Source organism: Anoplolepis gracilipes, chromosome 9 (assembly GCF_047496725.1).
Source record: "Anoplolepis gracilipes chromosome 9, ASM4749672v1, whole genome shotgun sequence".
In the NCBI taxonomy this organism is placed as follows: Eukaryota; Metazoa; Arthropoda; class Insecta; order Hymenoptera; family Formicidae; genus Anoplolepis; species Anoplolepis gracilipes.
Genome location: NC_132978.1, coordinates 12,984,886 through 12,997,081, shown reverse-complemented (window position 1 = coordinate 12,997,081; position 12,196 = coordinate 12,984,886). Strand labels below are relative to the sequence as shown.

Genomic DNA, 12,196 nt, shown 5'->3' with positions numbered 1-12,196 from the left:
ATTTCAGCGTGTCGCGTTTCGTCGAGCCACTTTATGCGAAGCATGCAGCTGCATACTTCGTATGCCACAAAGGTATATCGGTCTAATGCAATTTCGATACCTTAATTGACGTCGTTGCATCTCGATAATGTTGCACGTCGATATTTTTGCAAAGCGCGCATAAGCCATTTTTCAATTTCGCTTCGGTAAACTTTCGCTGACATTATTACCTTTCAAGTTAGAATTCGAAAATTTCAGTCAAGTTAGAACCTTTCAAGTTAAAAAAAACTCGAGTAAATTTACGTAATTTTTGCAGCACAAACCGTGGAATATGCCGCATGTGACTTTATCGCGTATGATTGTAAAAAGTCTTTGAAGTTCTCGGAAAGTTCTTCCATCATTTCTTACAGCAACTGTTTGGCTTCAGAACGTCAAAGTAAAATTTAATTTTGAACATTATATTCGAAATACTAGTCAATACGGATTGATAAAATTCTATTAGAAATGCACAAATTGAAAAATATTAATATTCTCCTTATAAAGAATATACGAGTATGTGTGTGTGTGTGTGTGTGTGTGTGTGTGTGTGTGTGCGTGTGTGTAAAATTACATGTATATACCTATATATAATTTTTATGCAGAGACAAATTTAAATGCGCCAAAAAATTACAATATCACATGAATAATAAGTGTAGACTTGCATTAAGGAATAATACAAATGTATAACATTTTCCATTATTTATTGTGCATTTTTCCATTTATTATTTATGTAATTTTATAACTCTTTTTTTTTTACAGTGTATGCGCGAGCCGTTTTTGTTATTGTGACAACAATTCAGCTACAGTTCTATTAGCGATAAACTCTTGCATCTACACGTTATACAATATAATCTCGACACGCGGTACACGCGTTCAGCATTGAATCATGGAGCATGTGCACACGACAGTTTCCATATCTGCATTATATATTATACAATTATACAAATTGACAACAAGCAGTTGCTGATCGAGTTGTCGCCGTCTCTCGCAGCGGCTCGATTGCCGAATTATTTGATTATTATTCGAGATTGTTAGACTTTGCCAATATCGAATTTAATTCTCGCTGCGAATATTGATACGCGATTGATTGACATATGATCGCGATGAAATCGGTGAGAATTTCGTCGGCGAGTCATTTATCAAGCAACCCTGTTGTCGACGTAATTGCACTTTTTATCTACTCGTACTTTTTCGGATTCTTCTTACTTATAGACATCCTCACATTTTTCCACTCACTCTTACAGCTCATCAACCCTTGCCAACTTTGCGCCACCTTTCTTTTTTTTATTTCGTCCTTCGTGTGACAGATTGTAGAAGGCAAGACAGAGCGATCGATTGTCTTAATAGGAAATAAATTTAAGACTTGTCCCTTCTTGCCTTCCTCTGGGGATAATGCTGGAAATTAAAAGCTTGGGATACGACACAGCCCCTCTCATAAATTTTCCGCCGATGCTTACAAACTCGTCGTGTAGAATTTAAAGAGGCGATGGATCCAGGAGCAGATCCAGAACACGTTCCCGCCCATACGTTACATGATGATACATGATCCGCGCATCTGCGGTTTAAACCTAACCCGGTGGGAAAAGCAGATAAAGGGGGTTTCGCGGGGCTACGGTTTCGCCGATACTGACAAAGCAATCTTTGAAAGGGTATAACGTTGATGGTCGCAAAATAGCCGTGATGCTTGACCGAATCGATTTTTCTATTCCGCTTCTTGGACAGTCGGGGTGTAACGTGTGTCATCCAGGAACGATCGAAATTTCTTAAAAAATTAGACTTTCTAAGAATCGCACGCGCAGTGGACGCTTTTCAAGCCAAGAATACGTAGCTTCCATTCTTGGTACGATCGATAGCCCCTTCTCAAATTACTTCCTGACAATGGCACCTAGGTACGATCACCGGACAATTCAATTTGTCGAAGGGTCCCGTAAAAGAATCATCTGGCAGCAATGTATAGGGACAGGACTCTCGAATATCTCGGATAATATCGGGGAAAATTTTCCTTCGGATAATAAGTTTGATTAAAATATACGAATATATTGTTATTAAAATATACACTCAAAAAAATGATCTTGCAACTTGACCACAAATTTTCTAGGTGTACAAAATTAACTGAAGCAGATAAATTATTAACAAATACTGTGACACTGCTGCTGTGATATATTTGGACTTAATCAATTTAAATGACAGAGACAGAATTTATATCCGCGTACTATTAGTGTAATTTAGACGGAAAATTTTTCTGCGACGCCTATCTTTAAGGCATATTATCAAGGACAAATATATTTGTAATTAATATTTGGCAATGGGATCTAAATTTTCTAGAGGTATTGCTAGAATATCGCTGCTTTAAATTTTATACGTAACAAATAATATTCTAGCAGATACAAAAAAGTAGCGGTAATAAATTTTAATTGAGGCATCTAGAAATCTATCTACATTAGCAAAATATTTTTTTGAGTGTATATAATATTTATTTTCCAACATTAAATAAATTAAAATAAATAAAATGAATAATATATTTAGCAAAACAATTTAATTTCTTGTCACGAAACGATAATCATGTTTTTTTTAAAAATTATTTTTATTTTCAAGAGGAGCTCCTTGACTGTAAGAACAGCGGTTACACGTTAACCGACTTATCACAAACTGCCGTTCGTATGTTCGTGACAACTCTTAACTGCCTCTTTAATGATTCTGTCGTCGTTGAGAAATCGTTAGTTTCTGCGGCGAATGGTCGGTATACTGTGAGCCGACCCTAAACGGATTACAAATTACAAACGCGGCTCCTTTGGTCTCTCTCGCGGAAAATTATAGGTCCGTAAATTCCACTTTCACGTCGTGGCTTATCGCAAAGATCCTTTTTTTTTTTTTCGTCGGTCTCGTGTGACCCTCTCGCGGGAGGAGTAGAAAGGGGGGGAGGGGGGTAGGGGGGTGCGATCCTTTTCTAGACTTTACAACGTCGCGCACTCGTGTAGAGTATACGTTGTATGTATGTGCAGAGGGTTTATTTTTTACCGGGTTTATTATATTATACACAGTCGTAATTGCGGAAGATTTGCATATGCACGCGATAAAAAAAAATATATCAGGATCTTTGAAAAACTCCGTGCGATAATCTTGTGAGAGATATATATTGTAGGAATAATATCGTTAACAGACACCCACAGATTTAACAAGGATAGATTTCTAGAACGCTCTTGGCGTATAATGGTTATTATTACAATTCCAAAGCCTTATGTAAGTATCGGTTGGTAGATTACGACCGCCTCCAGCGGATTGCATTACGCTATTTCATTGCGATGACATTACAGCGACGCATGTAGCTACATGAACATCATTAACATGCGGAGGATAAACGGCATGACGAAGATATTCACTGACGTGTCTTCACGGTTATCTTACTTCTCATCGAGAAACATGTATAGTATATACATACGTATCCATTTCACGTATTACGTCATTAGAGTATTCCGTTTCCATTCCCTTCGTTCTATTAATTAAAAATGGAGAAACGTCACTCTTGATGTAATAAATCCGTTCAATTACAATATGTATAGTACAATCTACGTTTTTTATTCATTACGTTTATTGATTACAATTGTATCAGGGTTTCGTGTATTTTTGAAGTTATTTTTTCATCGCTAATCGATCGATGAGATGAGAGTGCGAGAGGTAAATAGCCAAGCCTCAAAATATATATTAAACGGTCATCTGGTATTAATTAGTGAACGCGAATTGCGCCCGAGAGAACGTCGGCAGGCAAGGGGTGGTTATCGACCATTCCTGCTACATGCCACAAATTATCTCATTGGCCATATATGACCTTGGCCGCAGATTCTGCTCGCGTTACTTTCGCACTCCGTAATCTCAGCTCCGATGTTAAAACAATTTCGATACGGATTAAACCGCAAACAAATTCCACCGATTGATCTTGCTTTATAAAAATCATTCGTCTTGATGACATGGCTGTATGCTATCAAAAATTTGTAAAATGTTAAATTTAAAATTTTTTTACATACGCAATGGTATCAAGAAGAATGAATATAAAATACAAAGTACATATATATATATATATACATATGTTTTTTTTTATATTTATGAAACACGTGTTTCCTTGTTAGCAATTCATTACATGTACAGATGTGTAAGCGTAAATATTTCAAATTTGACCGCAAATCAATGTTTTTTATTTTTTTTTTTTTTTTTTTTTTTTTTTTTTTTTCGAAAATGATAGATTTGCGTATTAAAATGGTTATGATTCATTTACATAGAGAATATTACAGTTATTGTGCAGCGGGAATATCCGAACGCGTTCTCCCGTACATTTATGCATTCTGGCATATTTTATCATGCAACTTCTCACAATCGCGATTTGCTTTATATTGTAGATCTCCTCTCCATTCGGATTTTATATATTTATTCTCTCTCTTTGTTTTCGAGAAATTTCAATATATTTTTAACAATGCAGAATACGCAATTCCTTGTCTTTCACTTCGATCCATCCTCTTGATTTTCTGTTTCAGGAGCGTGGCTCTCGTTTTCTTTCTGTTTTCTATTTCTCTCTCTCTCTCTCTCGCTCTCTCTCTCTCTTTGCCTCTCCTCGCCCTTTTTCCATCTTTTCACTTATTTGCGACGACAAGGCAATTCGTCGTGTAAACATGCCTTCTCGAAAAAGCCGCAGACCACACTCGAATCTCACCGATTCGTCGCGAGTACACACTTTCTCAAAGAAAGCACGATATTCGGGCTAACAAGATTCTTTTTTTTTTTTTCCACGAGTTTTTACAGCGCGTTCGCAGTATTACGTGTTTGGCTTTAAATTTGCAAGATGAAGTTATCGTGGAGCTACCAATCAATCAAATTGACCCACTTTTGCGAATGAAAGGGTAACCATGTATACCGCTTGTAGAGATATAATGTGATCTCTCGTAATGAGAAAATAGAATCGCTGTTAAAGGAAAACCGCTCTCTGGGGGGAGGAATCGCGAATGCTCGCGGAAGAAAATGAATGGTAACCGACTGCGGAATGCACGCGAAATAGTTGCGGGAAATAAGAAAAAAGTTGTAATTTCATGAACCTTCTAAAGGCAAATTGTTTTCCGCGTGTGAAATTGTTACAGCACGCTCGGTAATTGGATTTTTAGTAGCCACCAGCCACATGTGTTTCGTATTGAAATTCTATTCTGGGGAAGAACATTTGGCAAAATGAATTGTGTACTCTCTAATTATCGATATATTTTTAATTTTATTTCAAAAATTCGCAAATGAGTGGAAAGTTATTTATAATTCATGATTAAATAAAGCTAAAAAAATATATTTCATCGAGAAATTAAACACGCGGCTGCACGAATATAATAGTACTCATAAACATATGTGGTTCAAAGAAATTTCGTAATTACAAGCGTTGTGCGTTGTTATGCATTTTGTCGATATACGATTATAAAAATATCTCTTTATTCGCGAGGAAAAAAAAAATAGATAAAACAGCAGTGCCGAAAGAGTGCAATTTGTATTATTAGAAGCAACGATGTTAGCGCGGGCTTTGATGAAAATAATCAAAAGCAATCACTCTCTCTTTCTCCATAATACTGATATAACACAGAGTTAGTCGGTATTTTGGGGTTAACGCGGTTTGATGAGTCCGCTGCGGTATACACATATAACACAATTTACAACGTGCCACCAATTATTCCAAACTACCAGTTTGACCTGAAACGATAAAATTGCACGTCATCAAACTACGTTAACCCAGCATCATCGGAAGAATATATAAGCGTGACATATACTGACAAAATGCGTGCTGATATTAAGAGAAAAGAAAAACGATATAGACATCGGCCCATTTGGCTCATTAGTATTTGTCTCACAATTATTATTTGTCTTTGAAATAATATAAATAAAGACAGGGAAATTTTAAAAATTATTAATTAAAATATTAATAAAATATCAATAAATTTTTTATTTTAAATTCGTAAAACCATAAATAATAAGGAAAAAATTTTAAAACACTCAAAGTATAAATAAAAAAAATTTTAGTTTGCATTAGATTTATAACTATAGTCAAATACAAGATATATTTTTTTGTACTCTCATAATTATGGTCAAAAATAGTGCGTTTTAAATACGGACCTATATGAATATCTGTTCATAATTGAAGATTGAATATACGAAAATAGAAAATATAATATGTCATAAATAGGTTCCATATATAAAAAGTAACTGTTAAATTCGTTACCGTTACTAAAAAAAAAAAAAAAATGTAACTACGTTACCGCTAGAGTTACAGAAAAAAATGGTAACGCCGTTATCACTTTGTTACTAAAAAAAAAGTAACGGTAAGGGCGTTACTTCCCAACCTCGATACTTTTATGCACAAGGAAGTTGAAATTACCGATAAAAGGAGACTATGGGTACTTTGGTCCATCCGGTTTGACTCGGTGTCATTCAGCGATAGTGTAACTGTCAAATTATGACATGCGCATCCAGATATAAAAAAAAAAAAAAATAAATAACTGTGAGCTGAATGATACCGAGTCAAACTAGATGGACCAAAATATTCATAGTCATCCTTTATCACTAATTTAAACTTTCTTTTACATAAGAATTTATTTACATTATTATTTATTATTTTAAAATTTCGAAAGAAACTACATGTTGAATTCACGCTCTTTTTTACTTTTTATTCACGATTACATTCGATAAGCACAATCGCCGATTGAATAATGAAAGGAAGAAATGTGAGAGAAAGGAAAGAGCGAAAGCGGCAAATAAGAGTATCTGTCTTGAAGTATTTGTTCTGAGTGAAAAGCTTCAAGCTTCTTTTGTACCGCGTTTGCACGAATAATCTTCCGCTCGATAAACAGAGGATTGTCTTTGTAATTTGATGCAGCATCAGCTAGAAGTTAAAAACTCGATAATTCGTCTTTGAATGCGCACGATCCAATCCCGAAATATCTAAACAACTTCAAAACTAGGGTAAACCTACAAGATAACCATAACTGTTGGTCAATACCTTTGCCTTTAATCTACTCCAACATTTCCCGGAAGACTTGCGCCAACCTCTGGATCTCGTACGATCGTAAATTACGTCCTGAACTAATCATCATTCTCTCGGATATCCGAAGATCTCGACTTAGATCGTGTCGCATGTTTATGGCAGCGACGAATTCTCCCCCATCTCGTCACATAAGCCACATTTCTCTCCCCTCGGGTTTCAAGACTAGGATTACCTCAAATATCCCAGAAATGTCTTATTTATAAAAATCCAATGATCCAGGGATGTTATCGAGTATAAAAATAAATATTTTCCTTGAATAACACAAATTAGTTATACAACTTTTCTCTAATTATTAAATATATAAAATAAATTATATGCATAATATAAATATATATATATATATATATATATATATATATATATATATATAAATTTATTTTCATTTATTTAATTTTTTATTTCTAAAGGAATGAAAGAAATAAGATATGTGAGCAATAATGAGTACCAAGATATTTGAGAAGTAAAGTTTTCAAAGAAAAATACTAGTCGCGATCTTTCTTTCACTTCCGTTTACGAGCGGTAGATATCCTCTTACGAGACCTCTGTAAATACAATTTAACCAAGAAGGAAGGCGTGATCATCGGAACAACGAGACCGGTGCTTCGGTGAATTAGTGCCAATTAAGTTACAACTTTTTAGCTGGCGCGGTGTCAATATACGACTGCCACGTAATTCCTTTCTTCGTGAATGACGATGAAAAAATTAGCTTGTCACCAATTGTCCCCTTTTAACTTTTCGTTCCGTTGTGTATTACAGTGTGTATTTCAATTTATTATTAATTTGTTTTTCAAACAAGATGTACTCGAATATCGCTTTCTTTTATTTTTCTCAAATGTGTCTTATGACTAAAAAAATATAAACTTGATATTCCGAAAGATGTAGATATACATATATACGTATATAAAGAAAGTATCATACAAATAAGGCACGAATTAATTTGACAATTATTTATATCGTGTAATTGAAAGCAAGCGAACTTGCTTACTTTATCAAAGTCGGAAATGGCCTTTAAATCCTGATAAGATTGATTTTTCTATATTCATCAAGCATTTTTTACTAGATTTTTTTACTTGTCGAACAGTATCTACTCTATAAATCTTGAACCCATTCTTTCGTAACATCCTGTATACTTTGCGAGAGATTTTTGCTCGAATAAATCACGATAAAACTTCAACGTGATACTTGAAAGTATCGGAAAGTATATCCGCAACGTAAATATGGTTAAATAAGCCAATCAAGAGACGACTCTGTCAAGCGAGAAATATATCGATGATCTGTCATGACTCGGATCTCGCCGAAAGCTCTCTTGGCTCGATCCTGGCAGGATTCCTTTAAAAATCCATTTAAGAGGATTTTCGTCGACGCTTTAATGGATGCATCAGATAATTGAGAACCATTTTAGAACGTCTTCATCTCGACTTGGATTAAGTATATTCACATAGATTTGCACGACCACGCGCGCGCGTAGCTCGAGGAGGATTACCTTCCTCTCTCGCGGCATCTTCATCCTCCTGAATCCTCTCTTTCTCGTCCTTTGTCCCGGTTTGAAACTGGAAAGACTTGGCCATTCATAAGGATCGACAATGTACGATACAGCCAATATCGTCCTATATATTTTTCCAAATCCCTAATTAGTCGCGCGAGATGTCATCCTGTCTACTCTAAATAATATAATGAAAAGTGTCAAATAAAATTGTAAGTAATGTGTTTTTTTTTATACATGCAATAAGTTTGATGAGATAAGATTTACGTTAAGGTTGTCTATTTGAATTAGTTTTCCCTACAGTTTTTAATTTAGCGATTGTTTTCACTGTATAATGTATGCAATATTTATTTATAATATTTAGTATACTCTATATAATACACATCCTATATATTTTTCGAAACCCCTAATTAGTCGCGCGAGACGTCATCCTGTCTACTCTAAATAATATAATGAAAAATGTGTCAAATAAAATTGTAAGTAATGTGTTTTTTTTATACATGCAATAAGTTTGATGAGATAAGATTTACGTTAAGGTTGTCTATTTGAATTAGTTTTCCCTACAGTTTTTAATTTAGCGATTGTTTTCATTATATAATGTATGTAATACAATTTATTTAGTATACTATATAATACACGCGCATAAATATACTATAATATTTAGTATATTGTATAATACACGCGCATAAATATATTATAATTATAATATAATTATTTATGCAACGAGCCGCCATTTAGTTCACTTCTTTCATTTGCAAGCGAGGAAAGTCAAAGCTGATCGAATAAATTTAAGGCGCGAGAGACGGTAGACACCTGTAAAAAAGATCAACTCGTTTATGCAGAAAAGTTTCGTAGCGTTGTATAAAGTATACCGATTTTTGAATTGTAAATAGGTATCCCCATCGAAAAAGTTGAAAGCCAGCGATAAAATGTTAAACGTTCATTGCTACTTGCGTCTGCTAAACAGATTATTCGGAAAATAATTCGGCAATAATGGATAAGAATGGATAAGAATATTTCTCTGCGCCAGCACAAAGATACTTATATATGTAGAATAATATTAAATATGTAAATTAAAGATGAAATTAATTGTATAATAGTAGAAATTATCCAAACTTACAACATAAAAATAAAAGAATCATAGCGGAATTATTTAAAGCGATCGATTTGTCGTCATTTTTCTCTGTGTTTTTTTTTTTTTTTTTTTTTTTGTTTAAAATATATTCCTAGAGAGAGGGAAGACGTAAGAAAGACGTCGCAATGATCTAAGAAACGTCAGAGCGGCGAATCGCTTATTGGATTAACAATCTAATGGATAACTCTGGTGAATTGCTCTATACGGTGCGTGTCTGTGCGTAAATTGAACAAATTATAGAAGAATGCCTTTGGTGTTCGTGGGTGGACACCCTCTGCCCCTATAGTAGCGGCGGTTTTGCAATAGAATAGACGGCGGTTCTCAATTCAATCTTGAATCTTCATCTGAGAAGACGTCAGTCAGCGTAAAATATCATCTAAAATCTTCCCGTACAATTTTTTTCCTTCATACAATTTTTTCTTCAACAATTCCTTTGTTAAAAATATTTAAAATGGAATTAATTTAAATTTAACTAACGTATACATAATACGTGCAATTTATTTATTCACATATTCTTTAGAAATGGTCGTTAATTATTTTTTTTTACTTAATTAATAATTAATTAATTGCAACACAAAGATGAAAATATTCTATGTATTGTGAAAATAAAATTTATTATTGATCAAAAACATTAGTTGCTGTTGGTCGATTGTTTGCGACATGAGTACCTCTTTAAGCTTCAAGTTGTGTAACGGACAACTGGGCATAATTATGAGAGATGATATGTGTGTGTATGTGTGTGTGTGTGTGCGTGTGTGTGTGTTAAGATCATACAAGACACGAATCACATCTTGAAGCAAGATCAGTGTTTCGTGAAAGACCGAGGGGTCCACGTGTGTGAAAAGAAAAGCCGAATATTTTTTCAGTGTAATTTTAATACGAATGTCCTATTTTCAGTGTAACGCGTATATAATTACAAAAGGAATGCTGAGCTTTTTTTGGATATTTTATATATGTGCGATAGGTAATGTATGCGAAATATATTATAACAAATGCACATGTGTATATTGCGATTCTATACGCGTATCATCTTGAAATATGGAAATAATATTGGTATCGTGTCAGAGAGGAAAAATTGTCAGAATTTTGAAACTTTATTTTCGAGACTGTTGCGTTTTATCATGTTTATACAAGCATCTATTCGAAATAAAGATATTTCGGAAGACAATAAATTGATGAAAGAAATTTAGACGGTGCGTTTCTTTCTTTTTCTTTTTTTTTTTTTTTTTTTTTTTTTTGTTCGTTTCAACTATCATCACTTTCTTGATAACGCGTGCAAGTCGTTAGAGATACGTACCAGAAAGCGCGCATCAAATTTACGCGAGGAGAAATATTAATTGGAAATATTATAGGTATGTGTTTAAGAGAGATGTGGGATATAAAAAAAAAATTTAATTTCTTAAAAGGCTTTTTTTCTCACCAGAACGGTCTCGCGCGTCATTTGCGAATGATTGATCCATTTTATTGTTTTCTCACTTTAGATAATCGTTGCGAGATAAGAAGGAATATACTCCGAGCAACCTAGTTCTCGTAATCGAAACAGTACCGTAATCGGACTGAAATATCTCCCGTATATAAGGCGGCATAATTGTAGCCGTATTTCCGTATGTGTGAATCGATCCTCTTTGAGAAGGAAAACCCACTCGGGTCGGAGGTATATACATAAAATTCTACCTTATCGCTCGCTTACTCTGGCACACGCAACTTCGGCAATCGATTCCGTTCGCCTCGACGAGTTTCCGCGAGTGCGTGAGCGAAGGCATAATCGCGCACTGCAGTTTTGTTTTCGCACGACCTAAGCGAAGGTTGTGCGTTATGCAGGCCACGCGGCATTGTAGTAACGTCATGTAGTAATCGATCAGACAAGAAAAGAGAGGACTTTTGCGCGTGCATTTCATATGCTTTAAAGAAATTTCGCGCGGTCACGCATACGAAATAATTCGAGCATTTTTATGTTGAATGAAAAATGCAGGAGAAATATATAAGAAATAGTAGGAAAAAAACACAGGACGAATATTTTGCGTTGCGAGCAATATTGTTGAACAACGATTAGTTTTCATTTTATTGTAATTATTATAATTATGTCACTCAAAAAAAAAAAAAAAATGATCTTGCAACTTGAACAAAAATTTTCTAGGTGTACAAAATTAACTGAAACAGATAAATTATTAGCAAATACTGTGATACTGCATATATTTTGCACTTGATTAATTTAAAAACGACAGAGACAGAATTTATATCCGTATTATTAGCGTAATTTAGACGGAAAATTTTTCTGCGACGCCTATCTTTAAGGCCTATTGTCAAGGACAATTAAATTTGTGATTAATATTTAGCAATGGCATTTAAATTTTCTAGAATATCGCTGCTTTAAATTCTCTACGTGACAAACAATATTCTAACAGATACAAAAAGTAAGCGATAAATTTTAATTGAGACATCTAGAAATCTATCTACATTGGCAAAATATTTTTTTGAGTGATTGCAAATTTACGTAGAC

General features: G+C 34.3%; 1 protein-coding gene across 3 annotated transcripts in view; it reads left to right on the top strand.

Moving 5' to 3' along the window:
* LOC140669673 (limbic system-associated membrane protein) overlaps positions 1 to 12,196 on the top strand; it is a 40,565-nt gene that overhangs the window by 21,097 nt on the left and 7,272 nt on the right. The window contains exon 1 of one of the 3 annotated variants that reach the window (XM_072899705.1): positions 10,478 to 10,660. The exons of 1 other annotated variant lie outside the window; for it this stretch is intronic. Coding sequence is in view for 1 of the 2 variants with exons in the window: in XM_072899704.1 (XP_072755805.1) it covers positions 10,579 to 10,660 (82 nt within the window). In the remaining variant the exon portion in view is untranslated. Of the gene's footprint in view, positions 1 to 10,477; positions 10,661 to 12,196 lie in introns of those variants that run through there. One more of the 3 variants, XM_072899704.1, reaches the window with a different exon arrangement.